At 49.0% G+C, this 19,467-nt stretch overlaps 1 protein-coding gene across 2 annotated transcripts in view; it reads left to right on the forward strand.

Moving 5' to 3' along the window:
• Positions 1-19,467, forward strand: part of PROSER1 (proline and serine rich 1) — a 94,073-nt gene that overhangs the window by 6,471 nt on the left and 68,135 nt on the right. Inside the window, exons 3-5 of one of the 2 annotated variants that reach the window (XM_069758924.1) lie at positions 7,100-7,327; positions 11,867-11,932; positions 12,730-12,798. In XM_069758924.1, coding sequence (XP_069615025.1) covers positions 7,283-7,327; positions 11,867-11,932; positions 12,730-12,798 — 180 coding nt within the window. In that variant the 5' untranslated portion in view covers positions 7,100-7,282. Of the gene's footprint in view, positions 1-7,099; positions 7,328-11,866; positions 11,933-12,729; positions 12,799-19,467 lie in introns of those variants that run through there. The other variant, XM_069758923.1, reaches the window with a different exon arrangement.

The raw sequence follows: 19,467 nt of genomic DNA on the forward strand, positions 1-19,467 counted from the left end.
GAGGCGTTTTCGGACGCACCTTCAGAGGGACGTTTTGGCGCTGCATTCTGACCAAATCGCTAACATGAGGGATATGGTTCAGAGCCTCATTGGAGCAATCAACCAGACCCGTGGCATCAAAGATCCCTCTACGGAACGCGCGGATCAGGCGGTTTCGTTTAGACGGTCGAAGCCACCTTCCAAGGTCTTCGCTTCTCACCCTGAATTCGAGAAGGCCCTGACGAGAGAAAAAGAGAATCCGACCAGCCGCTTTCAGAGAGGAAAGCGCCTTGGCGTTTTTTATATCCCTTTTCTCTGGAGCTCACCGCTTATTGGACTCTGTCCTCCAACACGGTCCTCCCGCTATCTGGCGGAGCATCTCTGAAAGATTCTAACTATAGAGTCAGAATCCTTTGCGAGCTCAGCTTTCGAATCGGCTGCGTCTATTTTTGCCCGGCCATTGCTTATACTTGGGTTTCATTATCCATATCCAAAGGTCACACAACTCCGTCGGAGCATTCTGGACAGGGCCCTCCTGGACAGCTGGCGGAGCTTGCCAACCAGTTTTCTCATGCGGGTGAATACTTGGTCTCCGCTTCCCTGGATGCCGCGTCTTTTGCGGCTCAGGTGTCCAGCAATGCCGTTGCCATCCGTCAGTCCGTTTGGCTCAAGGCCTGACAGGCGGATTTGTCTTCAAAAAGTCCCTTACCAGCCTGCCTTTTTCAGTGTTCACGTCGCTTTGGTTCTAAGTTGGGCCAAATCATTAGGACGCTACCGGGGGGCACAAGTCTACACCTCGTCGCCCCCCTCCTAGACGGCAATTTCGGTCCTTTCGGCCTTTACGTCGCTTCGTGACGTCAAACTCCTTTTCCCCGCAGCAACAGAGGCCACAGGCACATCAAGAGTAGAAGACTGTTTCCTTTAGGCTATATTCACACTTTGCGGATTTTGCTGCGGATCCGCAGCGGATTTGACCGCTGCGGATCCGCAGCAGTTTCCCATGAGTTTACATTTCAATGTAAACCTATGGGAAACAAAAATCGCTGTGCACATGCTGCAGAAAAATCCGCGCGGAAACGCTGCGGATTACATTCCGCAGCATGTCACTTCTTTTCTGCGGATTTTCAGCTGCTCCAATAGAAAACTGCAGTTGAAAATCCGCAGAAAACGCAGTAAAAACCGCGATAAATCCGCAGTAAAAACCGCGATGGGTTTTCACTGCGGATTTTGCAATTCCGCTGCGGAAAAATCCACAGTGGAATCTGCAAAGTGTGCACATAGCCTTAGACCACACGCCTTCCTGGCGCTCCCGCTACTCCCAGGGTAGATCCTCCAGGGCTAGGACTGGAGGATCCACCTCGGCATGACTCACAGCAAGACGCCAGCCCACTTCCCAGGATGGGCGGTTTTCCCTTCTTCAGGGATGTCTGGATCCCCTCAGCAGAGGACGCATGGGTCAGGGAAGTTGTATCCTCGGGATACAAAATAGAGTTCGTTTCACAACTCAGGGATCGTTTCTTCGGATCCCGACCCCAAGAGTCCCCGTTCTAGTTCCGGGTTTTCTTCGCAGCCACCGCTTCTCTCCTCAAAGCCGGAGTAATAGTTCCCGTCCCAGAAAAAGAACGGTTCACTGGTTGCTATTCCAATCTTTTGTGGTACTGAAAGAAGAAGAAGAAGAAAAAGAAAAAAAAAAAAAAAAAAAAAAAAGCAAGTTTCGTCCCATTCTGGATCTCAAATTGCTGAACTGGAGAGTTTGTCTGAGACTCTTAAGGATGGATTCCCATCGTTCAGTAATTGCTTCCATGGAGGTTCGAGAACTTTTGTGTTCCATAGAAATTCAGGACGCCTACCTTCATGTCTCGATTTTCCCGGGACATCACAGATTCCTGTGCTTTGTGGTGCTCCAGGACCATTTTCAGTTCTTCACCCTGCCGTTCATTCTCGCAACCGCTTCCAGGGTTTGCACGAAGACCATGGCGGCGCTGATAGCCATCTTGATGGTCAGAGGCTTATTATTTTTTTCTGTACCTCGGCGACATCCTCTTCTAGGCTCCGTCCCCCTTTTTCTCAGGCTCACCAGAGCCTGTCCATCGTCCTATACACCCTAGTCCGCTTCGGGTGGCTTGTCAACATGAAGAAATCCTGTCTTGTTGCTTCCCAGCGCCTCGTTTTTCGGGGCATGCTCTTCGACACTCGTCAGACCAAAGTCTTCCTTCCCGAGGACAAGAGATCCATCCTTCGTCGGGATGTACCCTTGCTTTAGGGTCCTCGGCTTCCCTTCTTCTGATCGCCCATGAAGTTTCTGGGCAGGATGGTAGTGACGTTCGAAGCAATCCCCTTTGCCCAATTTCACTCTCAACCTCTTTAGCAGGCCATTCTGTCACAGTGGGACAGGGCTGTCTTGTCCCTGGATCGTCCTATCCGACTCTCTTCCCGAGTCAAGGGTCCCTCAGCTGGTGGCTGACGTCACCTCTCATCTCCCAGGGCATGTCCTTCCTTCCAGTTCTTTGGCAAGTGGTGACGACGGACGCCAGCCTGCTTGGCTGGGGCGCTGTGTTTCACCATCTGACTGCTTGGGGTCGTTGGTCGGCGCAGGAGTCTCTTCCGCAGATCAACATCCTCGAGCTTCGGGCCATCTTTCTCTTCCCTCGTCACTAGGGAAGGATTCTCAGGGGTCTACAATGCCATGGAGGTGGCATATGTCAATCATAAAGGGGGGACTCGGAGCTCCTTGGCCGAGGTATCCAAGATCCTCCTCTGGGCAGAGGCAATGGTTCTGGTGATATCCACGGTGCATATCCCCGGCACGGACAGTTGGGCCGCCGACTTCCGCAGCTGCGAGGGTCTCGCGGCAGGGTTATGGTCCTTGCATCAGGAGGTCATCCATCAGATTTGTCTTCGATGGGGGACTCCGGACGTGGACCTCTCTGCGTCCCGAAGGAACAGGAAGGTTCCTTTGGTTCGTCTCCAGATCTCGCGACCCTCCCGCGTGGGCGTCTACGCTTTGGCCTCCAGGGTCTGATCTGCCACCCGAATTATCGGTCGCTCAGTTTACGGCATGGCTGTGGACTCCACAGTTATAAGAGCGTCTGGCCTTTCGTCCCGGTCGAGTCACACTACAATCCAGGCTAGGAAGCCTTCGTTGTCTTCCAGGTTCTACTATCGTACCCGGAAGACTTTCGTTCATGCGAGCCCAACCGCTTTTCACCTATGTCCTTTTCCCTGCCTTCCATTTGGTTCTCCTTCAGGCAGGACTGGATTCGGGCTTCGCTCTCAATTCCCTAAAGGGCCAGGTTCCTGCGCTCTTCTTCCCTTTAAGAAGACATTATCTTCTCAGCCACAGGTTAAGACCTTCCTTCAAGGAGTAGCCCACGCTGTCCCTCCGTACAGGGCCTCTGTGGATTCATGGGATTTAAAGGTTGTGTTGGTTGTTCTTAGGGGTTTCCCCTTTGAGCCTCTCAGGGAGTTTTTCCCTGTCAGTTCTATCTCGGAAGGTGGCTTTTCTCAGGTCCATCGCTTCGATCCGCCGCGTTTTTGAGTTGGCGGCCATTTCTTGCCGACCTCCTTTCTTGATTTTCCACAAGGACAAGGTGGTCCCAGGCCTCCGCCTTCCTTCATTTCACGAGGTGGTTTTCATCTTTCCACCTCAACGAGGACATCGTTCTACCTGCCTTTGTCCAGCTCCGAATCATCCTCTGGAGCGATAGTGGAACAGGCTGGACCTCGTCAGGGCAGTGAGTTTCTCCCTCGCTAGCACGGCCGCTTTCCGAAAGATGGATTCTCTGTTCGCCATCCCTGATGGCGTGCGTAGAGGCCTGCCGGCTTCCAAGGCGACTATTGCTCGCTCGATTAGAACGGCAATTTTGGGAGCTTACCGGGTCAAGAACAGAGTGCCCCCTCCTGAGATAAAGCTCACTCTACCCGGGCAGTCGGCGCTTCCAGTGCGGTACGTCACAGGGCTTTCGCCGACAGCTTTGCAAAGCGGCAACCTGGTCTTCCATCCACATGTTTTCGCCGAACTACGGCAGACTCCAGCCTGGGCAGAAGGATCCTGCAGGCGGCAGTGGTGAGTCCTCGGACCTGATGGAAGTATGTTTTTCCCACCCCAGGGACTGCTTTGGGACGTCCCATGGTTCCTGTGTCCCCCAATGAAAGGCGATAGAGAAAACAGGATTTTTGGTTGCTTACCGTAAAATCTGTTTCTTGGAGCCTTCATTGGGGGACACAGCACCCTCCCAAGTTGAACAGCTCTGTTTACTGTATACTTTTGAGTTGGTTGAACACTCTTTGAGTGTTTGAAACTGTTAATCTATGGAGCGCCGTGGAATTTGTTGGCGCTGTGTAGATAAAGTTTATTATTATATTATTATTATTCTTTCTCTTTTACACGTTACTTCTCCTACTGCTTTCTCAGTAACTGAATATCCTACTTCCTGTCGGTAGGGTGTATACTGCAGAGGAGGAGCTAACTTTTTAATTTGCATAGTGTCAGCCTCCTAGTGACAGCAGCATACACCATGGTTCCTGTGTCCCCCAATGAAGGCTCCGAGAAACAGATTTTACGGTAAGCAACCAAAAATCCTGTTTTCTTGGTGGCTGTGGGCTGCTATTTTTAGGCTGGGCAAGGTCAGTATCCATGGCCACGTACCAGCCTGAGAATACAGCTGTCAGCTTTAGATTGGCTGGATGTCCAAAATGGGGGGACCCCATGCTGCCTTTTTAAATTATTTAAATAATTAAAAATACGGTTTAGGGGCCCCTCTATTCTTCATAACCAGCCTTGCTGACAGCTGAGTGTTGCAGCCCGCAGCTGTCAGTTTTGCCTGGCTAATTATCAAAAATACAGGGGAACCCTACGTCAATTTTTTAAATTTGTTTATAGTGCAGGCAGTGGCTGATGAATACTTCCATCAGTTGTCGTCTGCTTGCGCTGTTATCAGTTGAATACAACTGTCATCATTCTGATGAGAGCCATCTTCAGAACCCGGCACCGGGGAACAGTGCTAACTGTACCGCTGCTTCCCAGGCGCCGATACATGTGATACTGATGTGGCACACATACGCCACACACGGACATTGATATCTCTGGTACAGGATTTAACAGCAACGGAAATATCAGGATGTGTGATAGAGCACTAAAAGGAACTATTGAGTCTCAAAAATTCCCACTGAACAGTGTGAAAAATTGCAAGATTTAAATTTTTTGTAAAATACAAGCTTTGCTATGTAAAAAAAATAGTTGCTAAAAATGCTTACTAAACTGTGGTGTGTGTGTGTCTGTGTCTGTGCTCACATGCTGTGTGACAGGTAGAATCCTTATTTTCTCCTATGCACTTTGTATTTTTATCGGAGGGCCCCGATAAGCCTCAGGGGGTCGGCCATTATCAGTGTGTCCAGTCAACTTCTCTAATGTGTATGGGGGGGGGCTTTATTCCTTTATAAGGCAAAAGTGAAAGCGTGCACCTCAGTCTGTCCAACATGTAGATTAGTGGATGCTGATTTTTCACACTGGTTTTGGTGCTATATTTTAAGGGAGAATTCCGTCTTAAAGGGGTTTCTGATAAAATTTTGTTAACCTACAGTTTAACCTACAGGGTTAAAAATAACAGAGCCGACTTTCCACTGCTCCTCCTGATTGTTTTTAGTCTGACCAGTGATTGGCTGCAGTGTTGCATATGTCAATGGAACATCATTGCTGCAGCCGAGTAAATGCAGACTGGCGTAGGGCAGTGGAGTGCTGAAGCAGCGGAGGATTTAGCAGTTAATGTCCTTTATTTTATTGCACACTCCCTCCCTCCCAGGTGACTTTTATTTTTTTTTCCTTGATCTTAACCTTTTATTCTTTTGCCTCCTCCGATCTGCAGGCAGTGGATAAAGCATGCCTCCATTTATTACTATACATTTTTAAACACACCAATATCCTCAATCACCACATTACTAAATGCAGAAAACCTATCATAATAAACACCTAAGAGAGCAAGGCTTTCTTTAGAAAAGGCCAAAAAATGTCCGATATATACACATGAAAAATTATTTTAAAAAAATATCATAAAAAACCAGAGTAATACTGATACAAAAAAGGTGGGTAATCCTAGATAGAACGGAATAATAAGTGTATGCTGTCCGAAGGTAATGGTGTAAAAGTAGCAATGAATAGTAGACAATACATAATAAATAATAAAGCAGCCTGTTAATAAAATAACATAATGAACTGTATGAGAATATGCTTTGTTCAGGTCTTTATCACCTATTGTCTACTATTCACTGCTACGTTTTACCTTCTGTTATATCATTTTCTTCTGACCGCATACACTATTATTATTATTATTCACTTGGTGTATACACGTTCTATCCTGGATTACCCACCTTTTTTGTATCTGTATTATCCTGTTTTTTATGTTTTTTCATGATCTTTTTGAAAATAATTTTTAATGCATATCAATAAAGATATAAAGATTTTTTTTCAGCCGTTTCTAAAGAATGCTTTGCTCTTAGGTGTTTACTATACGTTTTTACATTCATTGCAGCCCCTCTATCACCAGAACGATGAGTCCAGTCCATGGGCCTATTAGGATTTTGTTGTGTTCTCTCAGTATCACTTGTGAGAGATGAAGACGGGTAATTGACATTCATATGTTTGTCTTTTTGTCTAGCTATAAGCAAGGTATAGGCTATGATAGGAGCCGGGGTGATCTACCCAGCACCACCAAAGTTGGCTATAACAGAGGTATTGGCTGTGGTAGGAGCCGGGGGAATCTACCCAGCAGCACCAAAAATGGCTAGAACCAAGGTACCTGCTATGATAGGAACTGGGGGGATCTACTCAGCACCAACTTGGTTAGCTGTAACCAAGGTACCGGCTATGATAGGAGCCGGGGGGATCTACTCAGCAGCACCAAAAATGGCTAGAACCAAGGTACCGGCTATGATAGGAGCCGGGGGATCTACCCAGCAGCACCAATGATGGCTAGAACCAAGGTACCGGTTATGATAGGAACTGGGGGGATCTACTCAGCACCAACTCGGTTAGCTATAACCAAGGTACAGGCTATAATTGGCTCCTTCTGTGCGGATCATCATTCATTGCATCACTTGATCAGTTTCTCCATCTTCTTTTCAGATTGCAGCATCTTATCATTGTGCGTCCTGCAGGAGAAACCCTCTGTGATCATGGCCTCTTCATGCTTATAACGCTGTGAGATCGACTCTGTAACAACCGGCAGCACAGGAGCCAACGGAGAAAACCACTCCCTGGACCTTCTTACACTTTGGATGGTTCTGTAAGAAAGCTAGAAACGCAGCCATGGATAAGAAGTCATTTGAGATGGTGCTGGATGAAGTCAGAAAGGTACACGTACATTACAGGGCTCTATGCATACAGCTCCGGAGCCACAATGCGCACACATCCTTTATACATAATCTACATAATGTAATGTCGCTGTGGACATCACCGCCATACAGCGTCCATATGGCTGCCACTGGCTGAAGATAGTGGGAATTAGTTCAGGTGTAACATTTTTGGGATTTCCCGTGGCTCCTGCTATTATTCTAGTGTACCATATGTTCTGGTCGGGGACGGCTCCTTTATCACGCATAAATATATGTATTCAATATTGGAGACTGAGTCCCCAAATTTCCACACTCTGGTTATATTCAAACTTTTGGTGGCCGAATGTCTTACGGCGCGTTCCATTCTTTGTCTCCCCAGTCACTGCTGCACGGGGCTGAATGTGTTACATCTGTGACTGGGGTGCGAAAAACAATGGCCGCCTCACATGTGGTTTTCACCAAAGAGCGGTGTGCTGGGATTTGTTTTTTTTGCGGTGTGTCTGGTGCCGATATTTCTCTAAGATTTTGTGCGCAGTGTGGAAGAAGTGTGTGTGAACGGACAGAGAAGTAAGGTGGCACTAGTGAAGAAGGAGCCGGACGCACGTCCACGGCTGATGACTACATTGAGCGGGCACGGGAACGGATTCTGGTGTATAGACGAGTGATGGCGGATTATTTCCTCCTGAAAGAAGCTCTACGAGGTCGAAGATTGATCTCTGATGAAGAGGTGAAGACAGCGGTGCATCGCGCAACTCAACGGACAATATTTTTTAAAGGGGGAACATGTATTGAAAAGCTGAGAGTTTCTGTCCGAAAAATTTTATATTTAACTTGATGAAAATAAATTCTTCTGAGTGCGGGTCATTTCAACTTGTGTCTTCATATAAAGGATCCATCTTGATTGCTTGCAGAGGAATAGTGCGCTGAGAAATGGTCTGTCATAGGCACTGCGTCCCAATTTAGGGAACTTTTCTAGGATTTTTCGAGATTTGGTAATATACAGTAACAAATCAGACTTATGCCTTAAAATCCTAGTGCTGAGGCAACGTGGTCCTCGCTTGTACCACAAATTATATCTTCCCTTCCAGCACTTGCATGACAGCTGCAGTCAATCGCTCGTCCCAGTGATCTTGCACCGCACGTGAGAATGACACCGCTGAGACCCGTCATTGGCTGCAGCGGTCATGTACATCATCGGTCAAAGGCTAAGTAATGCTTCTTCCTTTATCACATTCTTTTGCTTTTTTTTTTCTTAAAAATCCTACAAAATTCCATAATAAAACCTTCTAGATGCCATAATGGAAGGTGCAATAATGCGAAGCTGCTGCGGCCATGAAGCGCGAGCTGTGCTCGCTCCTATAGGGGAAGATTCACACTGCATTCCCAGGAGAGCTCTGATCCTGATAATTGGCTAGAATGTAAGCAAGTGGCCAGTCTCTTCTGGGGAAATTATATTCGTTTGCTTATTCCCGTCAGAACCTTGCGATTTTATGCTTTGTGTTTCCGTTTTTTTTCCTCTTCCTTCTTTCCAGATCCAAAACTTTTTTTTTTTTTTTCCGTCAATATTGCCATGTGAGGGCTTGTTGTTTTTTTTTTTTTGCGGGATGAGTTGTACTTTTGAATGGCACCATTGGATTTACCATAGAGTATACTTTAAAACAGAGAAAAAAAATTCCAAGTGCGTTGAAATTACAAAAATGCAAGAGTGCAATTTCACAATTGTTTATTATGTTCAGTATAAAGGCCCCTTCACATTTAGCGACGCTGCAGCGATACCGACAACGATCCGGATCGCTGCAGCGTCGCTGTTTGGTCGCTGGAGAGCTGTCACACAGACCGCTCTCCAGCGACCAACGAGGCCGGTAACCAGGGTAAACATCGGGTAACTAAGCGCAGGGCCGCGCTTAGTAACCCGATGTTTACCCTGGTTACCATGCTAAAAGTAAAAAAAAAAAAAACAGTACATACTTGCCTACCGCTGTCTGTCCTCCAGCGCTGCGCTCTGCTTCTCTGCTCTCCTCCTGTACTGTCTGGGAGCCGGAAAGCAGAGCGGTGACGTCACCGCTCTGCTTTCCGGCTCACAGCCAGTACAGGAGGAGTGCAGAGCACAGCGCTGGAGGACAGACAGCGGTAGGTAAGTATGTACTGTTTGTTTTTTTTTACTTTTAGCATGGTAACCAGGGTAAACATCGGGTTACTAAGCGCGGCCCTGCACTTAGTTACCCGATGTTTACCCTGGTTACCAGTGAAGACATCGCTGGATCGGTGTCACACACGCCGATCCAGCGATGTCTCCAGGGAGTCCAGCGACGAAATAAAGTTCTGGACTTTCTTCAGCGACCAACGATCTCCCAGCAGGGGCCTGATCGTTGGTCGCTGTCACACATAACGATTTAATTAACGATATCGTTGCTACGTCACAAATAGCAACGATATCGTTAACAATATCGTTATGTGTGAAGGTACCTTAAGGTAAAACTGACCGGGCAATGTGATTCTCCAGGTCATTACGGGGGCGCAGATACTGAACATGCACAGTTTGTGTTTTTATTTAAGTGGTGAAAAAAAATTCCGAGCTTTGTCAAAAAGTGTAATGTTTGGTTGTGCAGCCCACTTTGAACCACACGAGAAGCTGATACTCCGCTGGTATTTTACTCCCGTGAAGCTCCATTCCATGTTTCCCAACACCTCACACCTATGTTGGCGAAACTGTAATCAGGTGGAGTCCTTTATATATTTTGGGATTATCCTCTTATAACTTCTTTGTGGGACATATTTCACTTTCAGTGGGACAGATCGTCCAGCCGACCCCCGAGGAGTCGTTCCCCCTCTTAAACCTACACGCATTCTCTAGAGTGGTAGCGGCTCGTATTGTGTTACCGACAAGACTCCTACTAGCTAAACATTGGAAAACCGATGTTATTCCCAAGAAAGAGGCCATAGCTCAAGCGGCTAATACCACATTTATTAAATGACGCCTTACAGAAGTTCACCAGGGATTGGCAGGCTTGGGACGCCGGACAGTTGACCAGTCAAAGGTTGGGGGCGAGCACTGGGGAGGAGCGGGTTGAGACCTTTACACTGCAATGGCTTCACAATTACGCATTTATGTCACTTTGACCTGTGTTGCACATTTGTGCTAATGTTGTATTATAATATTTTCAATAAAAATGAATTATAAAAAAAAAAAAAAGTGTAATGTTGCTTTTGTCGCCATTTTCCAAGACCCATAACATTTTAGTTTTTCGGGATCTGGGGCTTTGTGAAGTCTTATTTTTTTGTGCTTTGAGCTGATGTTTTTATTGATAAGATGTTTTCATCACCTCTTACTGCATTTTATTGCAATGTTACCGCGGCCACAAAACAGTAATTCTGGCGGTTTGCTTTTTTTTTTTTCTCATTATGCTCTTTACCTGTTATGATGATTATTATTATACATTTTATAGCACCATTTATTCCACGGCACTTAGGGGCAAATATAGACAAGTACAATAAACATGAGTTAACACAAGGCACTAACAGGTACAGGAGGAGAGAGGACCTTGCCCACGAGGGCTCACAGTCTACGGGGTATGGGTGAGGATACACGAAGAGAGGGTAGAGCTGGTCGTGCGGCGGATCAGTAGACTGAGGACCACTGCAGGTTGTAGGCTTGTCAGAAGAGGGGAGTCTTCAGGTTCTTTTCTATAAAATTTAATTTACTTTATATTTTGATTAGACAATACTGAACGCAGCAATACCAAATGTGTTTTGTTTTTTTTCCTTTATGGGATAATTTTGAACTTTTTTTTTTTTTTTTAATATTATTTTTAGAGCTTTTTACTGTGTTGAATAGTCCCATTTGGGGACTTGCAGCTGCGATTGTCCTATCGCTTGTGCTGTACATAGCCGTGCTTTATGTAGCAGAAATCACAATCTCTTATGAATGCCGGACTCAGGCCGACGTTCACAGGAGCTCAGTAATGACAGGCACAGGGCGTCCTCTGCAGACCCTGTGCCTGTCAGGACCACCCATTGACTCGATCATGACCACGATCATGTCACGGGCGCACCGATGGGCAGGAGCAGTGACTCGCTCCTCGCTGGCGTGTTTTATACTGCTGTCGGAGATTGTCACCATGATGGATCCCGTTCTGTCTTGCTCTCCGTGATTTGGGGTGAGACAGGGGTTATAAGGTTTGGTCTTCTGGATTTTACCCTCCGTACATGTAAAGTGGCAGTCCTACTATGCCAGTCTTGTAATGTCACTGCCTTTCGCCGTGGTGCGACCATGTCCAGGCACAGTGACGTTTTATTAAATCTAAGGAGCATATTTTGTTCTTGGGATTTGAGTGCGGACATTTGTCTGTAAATGATAGAAATAGGCGAGTTCTCATACAGCGGAATCTGCGCTGGAGCTTGGCCTGATCTGTGGACGGGCAATTATTCTGCAGCAGAAACAGAGAAGTGTGCTGGAAATTTCACCGAATCCCATGTGGACACATAAGTGCCATTAATGTGTTCTGATATATTGACCAGTCTCTTCCTGATCATTTCTTTGGCTCTTTCCTTTCCGCAGGCTGTGGTTACGGATTATAAAGTCAAGGCCTTGGAGAGTGTACATGGATATTTTTCCTGTGAGCAGGTACAGTAAATCGGGAACGTGTCAATAAAAAAAATTCTACTACAGGACACTGCTGTTCATTCACATCCGCCCCTGTATATCCCTGTATAGACGCAGTGTCTGCTACACGGGCTTGATTGTTTCTTTTCATAGTACAGCTAGAAGAGCTATATTTCACTATGCTTTTGTTTGGTAGCTATGATCTCTTCTTAGAAAATAGCCTTTTCCTCTGAAGAGACAATTTTCATATTTAATTTCCCAGAGGAGAATGCATAGCTTATAAGTCTCCTCACTCTGACATGCCAGGCCTGGCTTGTCACTCTCCACAAGGAGAAACATTACCCCTTACACCCCAGTCCAGAGGCTTGTCACCTAGCCAAATCAGATCTCATACTTTGCACTAATGAGGAGCATTACCCCGAAACACTATATGCAAATTGGCTTTTTTCCTAAAGGGTTGATATTGAATTTTATGATTGCTGCTTCCAATAGGTGGCACTAGAGTTCTAGCCATTTTCCTCTCTGAAGAGACAATTTGCATATTTAATTTCCCAGAGGAGCACTGCATGGCTCCTAAGTCTCCTCGCTCTGACATGCCAGGCTTGTCACACTCCACAAGGAGAAATGTTACCCATTAGAAAATTGCCTAAAACTCTATAATGATCGGTTCAGTAGACTTACAGTAGGTAAAGGGGTTGTAATATGGACCCTAAAAGGCAGCTGTACCCTAACCATAAAGCTGCCTGTTAGCAGGGGTCTGCATGGAGAGTTGTGTGCCGCTCCTCGGGACGCTGTGTAACCAAGTCTTTCTCCTGTAGGTGGTGGAATTATTGAGATATTTCTCTTGGTCGGTTCCTCAGCTGAAGGCAGTGAAGGCGATGCAGCATGTGAGTACATATGGTATATACTGTCAGGTGCATAGGATGATGTATGTCAGGAAGCAATAACATTATTACCCTACAAGTTACATTGGTGTAGAACAGTTGTCTGACGATACATCTCCCACCAGTCATTGCACTAGATCTTGGGGGGGAAAAACTAAACAAACTCCATTGACTCAATATATGATGATGGCCGCAGCTCGGTTCTTTCATCACTGATCCCACAGCAGTTAGACCCCCGACAATCTGTCTCTAGAGCCTCTTTGGAGGCGCATGTTTTTGACAAGCCCCTATAAGAGCCTTTATAGAATATTTTTGACCATAAAGTGTGACCACAGGAGGAATGAGGAGGCCTGCAGCTTTCCCACATACTTTTTCAATTCTTCATTATTTTTAATATTAGTTTTCTGTTAGCAATTGTTGAGTTGCAGAGACTAAGCTCCATACATAATTGTCCCTGCAAGCTCCACACTTAAAGGGGTTAGCCGGGATTATTTTACTGTGGGCCTAAGAACGACAGGCAGATAGTTGCTACCTACGGCTCCTGCCAGCGGTTTAGCTGTTTTTGCTGACGTCATGTTGACAGAGCATCAGCTTCTCTTCCACTCTACTCTGTTGATGGGGCATCTCTGTCGATGTCATGATGATTGACTGACGGCTCCCCTCTGCTCAACTGCGGGGAGCCAGCTGTCGATCAGCATGACTTTGGCGGCTATACCCCATAAATAGCAGTACGGAAGACAGCTGAATCGCTGTCAATGACCGCTCTGTGTCGGCGCCGGGTATAACTGACAGGCAGATGTCAACTACCTGTCTGTTAGTTTTTAGGCCATTTGTTGGGGAAAAAAATAGCCCGGATTAACTCTTTACTTTTCAATACTACAAAGTTGATCCAGTTGCATGCCGTCTCAGCAATGCTCATCGAGTTACAAGGCCTGATATGCCGATGACGAGATCTGTGCCTACAGACCATTATCTGGGGGGTTTGCAACCTCGAAATGTAAACAAAAGTGTTGTCATTCACTGACAGCAATCTGGTATCCTCACCAGTATTCATATAATATAACACAAGGGTGCAGTGATAGTTTCCCTGGAACTTTATAACTCGTCCTCGGCACCTGCACTGATCCACTGATAGACAGGTCCCCATCACTGGTCACCAGACAGGCCTGATACTACTAGTATTACTGCTGAATGGGGCAGAGCTGTAGTGGTTGCTCATCGGAGCTGTGCGATCTCTGGGTGCCAATGGGGCGGCATTTGTGCCTAAAAAATGCCCCCATAGCTGCCATCTACCTGCCTGTTTTTGGTTTGAGACTTCATTCTTTAGCATAAAAACTAAAGTAACAAATATATTCTACAGAGTTAGAATGAGGATTAAGACGTCAGCGCTGCGGTCATGTGTCCAGACGGCATGTGTCACTAAGACCGGGGACACACAGGCTTGTGCACTAGTGATGAGCGAGCGTGCTGGGATTAGGTGTTATCTGAGCATGCTCGGGTACTAACCAGGTGTCTTCGGCATGCTTGAATACTAAGTTTTATTAACCGCGGCTGAATGTCTTGTGGCCGTCCGACATCCGCAACACATGCCGGGATTTCCTAACAGACAGACAATGCCTGCATGTGTTGTGACTGTCTATCAGCCGTGAGACATGCAGCTGCGGGGACTGGAACATAGTATTAGAGCACGCCAAAGTCACTCGGATAGCACCCGAGCATGCTCAGATAACACCAAATTCAAGCATGCTCGCTCATCACTATTGTGCCCCCCTTTCTTATTTCTCTATCGCCTTTCATTGGGGGACACAGGAACCATGGGTGTATGCTGCTGCCACTAGGAGGCTGACACTATGCAAATAAAAAAGTTAGCTCCTCCTCTGCAGTGTACACCCTACTGACAGGAAGTAGGATATTCAGTTTAGCTTAGTGTCAGTAGGAGGTGGACACGGGTCTTTCATTAGACCCTTATCTACCTCAATGTGCGTCGTTTCTTTTCAGGTTTTTCCGGAGGGATACAGGGTGAACAGTCACACCTGTAGTCCCACAGTGCGGACTATGAGTACGGCGTGTACTGCCACCCTGTATCCTCATAGATCCCTCACCAGGACCAAGATCCTAGCACACAAGCGTGCTTAGAAGTCCGGTCCTGGCTCCGTCCCCCACCCACTCGCCCACCAGAGCCTGTCGGTTGCGGAGACGAGGACGTCCATCAGCTCCCTGGACGTCTCATTCCTCTTCAGGTTAGTAACGACGTGGGATATTTAAGGTGAGTATTTTCCCCATTCCATCCCACCCCATACAGATCTTCTAAGGGGGGGATCCCACTGGTCGTCGCCCGTTTGCAAGGGCAGCTGCACGCAGTTGCAGGGGCCGTTTTATCCGCGCGCACGGGCCGAGATCCCTTTACCGCACGGCGGCCGTGTTTTTCTGTCTGCCGCGCCGCTTCCATAGCTGCGGCCGTTCTGCCTCCTGTTCTGGCCCCTGCGACCGTACGATTCCGGCCGCCCTTAGCGCCATCTGTGCCAGCGCGGCGGCTCCCCTGCCATCTGTGCCAGCGCGGCGGCGTTTGCAGGCCGCTGCGCCGCTTCTGGCCCCCTGCGACCGTACGATTCCGGCCGCCCTTAGCGCCATCTGTGCCAGCGTGGCGGCTCCCCTGCCATCTTTGCCAGCGCGGCGGCATTTGCAGGCCGCCTCGCCGCTTCGGGCCCCTGCAGCCACGCTTCTCCGGCCGCTCTCTGCGGCCGCGATGCCTTTGTCCCAGGCTGCCCCGCCGCTTCATACCCGCGGCGCCGCGGTCTTGCACAGGTGGACGCCGGCCTCTAATTTAGGCCCCGGCTTCCCCCGGGGCCTACTTCCGGCCGCGACTCCGCCACTTCCTCCTTACATCAGGCGGGCTTTTCTCCCGCCCGACTGGTTCGTCGGTGAGCTCCGCCCACCAGCGCCATCCTGGCGGTTAGACCCGCCCACTTTCTCCTGCGCCCCTGAAGTGGTTTTTCGGCACCAGGACCGCTTTGCGCTGGCTCCTCAAAGCGCATAGCCTGGCGTCCTCATCCCTTGCGGCTCAGCATTGCAGCCGGTCCTGGACAGAAGCGTGTCCCAGAAGTCTGCTCTGTCTGCCTGCACCCCTGCGTTAAGGACCATCCACATCATGAGGTGCAGCTTTCCATCCATCACCTGTCGTGAGTACTAACCTTCTGGCTTCTTCATCGCCATGTCTAATCTTAAGGGAAATCGCTTTTGTTCTCCCTCTTCTGCCTTAGTCTAACACTTTGCGTGTTCGCCTTATGCCCACCGCAGCGTCTGCCGTGAGTAGCTCTGCACCGCAGACTGATACTCTTCCCTTCTGAATTTTTCCATCCACATTATGCTCACCGCCCAGGACCCCCCTCCCCCTTTCCCCCCCCCCCGCCACTCTATCAGTAGCGGATCTCACACGGGTGTCCCAGACCCTTGTGTCCGTGCTAGATCGGTTGCCCCTGCAGACTTCCGTAGTAGCCAGTGGGTCGCAAGAAGCTCCGTCCGAGACTTCTAATACAGGCCGCGAAAGATCCAGACAGGAACGCTGGTCTGAGTTCTCTTCTCGGTCCACTTCGCCCCACGGTCCTTCTCTGTGGTCGACTTCCCCCTGGCCTTTCCCCCCGGAGTCAGACGAGGTTTTCTCTGATGCGCCTTCGGAGGATAATTTGGGGCCGGGTTCGAACCAAATCGCTAACATGAGGGATATGGTTCAAAGCCTCATTGGAGCGACCAATCAGACCTGTGGCATCAAAGATTCCTCTACGAAACTCGCAGATCAGGCGGTTTCGTTTAGACGGTCTAAACTACCTCCCAAGGTATTGGCTCCTCATCCTGAATTCGAGGAGCTTCTGGCCAGAGAAAGAGCGAATTCGACCAGACGTTCTCAATGAGACAAGCGTCTTGGAGTCTCATAATCTCTTTCCTCCGGATCTCATTGCCAACCGGATTGAGAGGCGTTAGAGAACGACCTCTCCCCCTGTGGATCCGTCGGCTGCTAGACTTGCCACCAACACAGTCCTTATGCTGTCCGGTGGGGCGGCTCTGAAAGATTCCATCGATTGGATCATGGAATCCTTCGTGAAGTCGGCTTTCGAAACTTGCCGCATCATCCCAATGCCCGACTTTGGCTTCCACTTGGGTTTCAAAGTCTGTATCTGAGGGGCTAAACAACTCCGTTGGGGCATTCAAGCTGGAGCTCCATCAGGCCGGCTGGCGGAACTTGCCACCCAGATTACTCACGCAGGGGAATAATTGGTTCCCTGGACGTCGTGTCTTCTGCCGCACAGGCGCCCAGTGATGTTGTTGCCAGCCATCGCACTGTTTGGCTCAAGAGTCATCAAAGAAGTCCCTTACGAGCCTGTCTTTTCAAGGTTCACGTCCTTTCGGTTCCAAGCTGGACCAAATTATTAAGGACGCCACTGGCGGCACCAGTCCCCTTCTCCAGACCTCGCCCACTTCCCCTTAGGCGGCTACTTCGGTCTTTTCGACCTTTTTCGTAGTTTCGCGGCATCAGATTCCTCTTCGCAACAGCAGAGGCCACAGGCACGTTAAGAGAAGAAGGTATTCTTCGTCTCACTCTTTCCTGGCGTGCCCGCTACTCCTAAGGCGGATTATCCAGGTCCAGGACTGGAAGTTCCACCTAGGCATGACCCACGACTAGACCCCAGCCCGTTTCTCAGGCTGGGCAACCATCTCCTGTTCCTCAGGGACGTCTGGGTCTCCTCAGTAGAGGACGCATGGGCCAGGGCACTTGTTCCCTCTAGAGACAAAATCTTCATTTCACGGTCCTGGGATCGTTTTCTTCAAATCCCAACCTCCAGGAGACCCCGCTCTAGTCCCGGGTTTCTTTACTGCCATTGTTTCCCTCCTTAAATCCGGGGTAATCGTTCCCGTCCCAGAACTGGAACGGTTCAACGGTTCACAGGCTTCTCTTCGAATCCTTTTGTACTGACAGAGGACGACAAGGTTCGTCCCAGTCCGGATCTCAATCTGCTGAACAGGAAGTTTCGTCGGAGACACTTCAGGATGATATTCCCTCGTTCAGTAATCGCTTCCATGGAGGCTCAGGAATTTCGGTTTCAGGCTCCCGAAAGTCTATCCATCTTTCCCAACATTCTAGCCGTTGCGGGTGGCTCGTCAACAGGAAGAAGTTCCATCTTGTTCAGCACCTCGTATCTCCGGGCATGTTCTCCGATACTTGTCGGACCAGAGTCTTCCTTCCCGAAGACAGGATATCCCTCCTTTGTCAGGAAGTTCGCTTGCTCCAGGGTTTTCGGCTCCCCTCCTTTCCGACGGGCCTTGAAGGCCCTAAGGAGGTTGGTTGCAACATCGGAAGCAATTTTCCCTTCGCCCGTTTCATTCAAGACTTCTACGGCAGGCTATTCTATCACAGGGGACAGGTCTGTCTTTTCTCTGCATCGTCCGATCCGGCTTTCTCCCGGGTCAAACTGTTCCTCGACTGGTGGCCGAGGTCACTTCTCTTATCCCAGAGTAGATCCTTCACAGCCTTCCTTCCAGTTCCCTGGCAGGTGGTGACGACGGACGCCAGGCCGCTCGGCGGAGGCGCGGGGCTTTGTTTCCTGTTCTTTCAGGGTTGTTGGTCGGCGCAGGAGTCCTCTTGGCCAATCAATGTCCTCGAGTTCCGGATCATCTTTCTGTCTTTCCTTCACTGGGTAAGGATTCTCAGCAGCCTGCCAATTCGAATCCAGACAGACAATGACACAGCAGTGGCATATGTCTACCACCAGGGGTGGACTCGGCGTTCCCTGGCCTCGGCCGAGATTCCAGGATCCTCCTTTGGACAGAGGCAATGGTCCTGGTGAGCTCCGCAGTGCATGTCCCCGGCATGGACTTTTAGGCCGCCGACTTCCTCGGCCGCGAGGGCCTCGCGGCGGGGGAAGGGTTCTTCAGGAGGTTTCCTATCGGATTGCCCTTCAATGGGGGACTCCAGAGGTGGACCTCATGGCGTCCTGATTGAACAGGAAGGCCCCTCGGGTCGGCCCAGGGTCCCGTGGTGTTGTCACTCTGGCCATTCCTTGGTCGCAGTTCGTGCTCCCCTATCGGTTCCCACGCCTTCCCTTGCTTTTCCAAGCTGTCGAAAAAGATCAAGGCGGGATGGGTGCCGGTCATTCTGATCGTTCTGGATTGGCACAGGAGGTCTTGGTCTGCAGACATCGTCAATCTTCTCGCGGACACCCCTGGTGCCTTCCAAACGGACCCGATATGCTGTCTCAGGGTCCGATCTGCCACCCGAATTATCGGTCGCTCAGTTTAACGGTGTGGCTGTGGACTTCACAGCTCTAAGAGCGTCCGGCCTTTCGGCCCAGATGAGCCACTCTATAATTCAGGCTGGGAAGCCTTCGTCTTCTTGCAGGATTTACTATCCTACCTGGAGGGCATACTTTCGTTGATGCGAGTCCAACCGCTTTTCTCCTATGTCCTTTTTCCCTGCCTTCCATTTGGTTTTCCCTCAGGCAGGACTGGATTCGGGCTTCGCTCTCAGTTCCCTAAAGGGCCAGGTTTCTGCGCTCTTCTTCCCTTTTAAGAAGGCGTTATCTTCTCAGCCACAGGTTACGACCTTCCTTCAAGGAGTAGCCCACACTGTCCCTCCGTACAGGGCCTCTGTGGATTCATGGGATTTAAAGGTTGTGTTGG

The sequence above is a fragment of the Ranitomeya imitator genome, chromosome 3, assembly GCF_032444005.1.
Source record: "Ranitomeya imitator isolate aRanImi1 chromosome 3, aRanImi1.pri, whole genome shotgun sequence".
Lineage (NCBI taxonomy): Eukaryota > Metazoa > Chordata > Amphibia > Anura > Dendrobatidae > Ranitomeya > Ranitomeya imitator.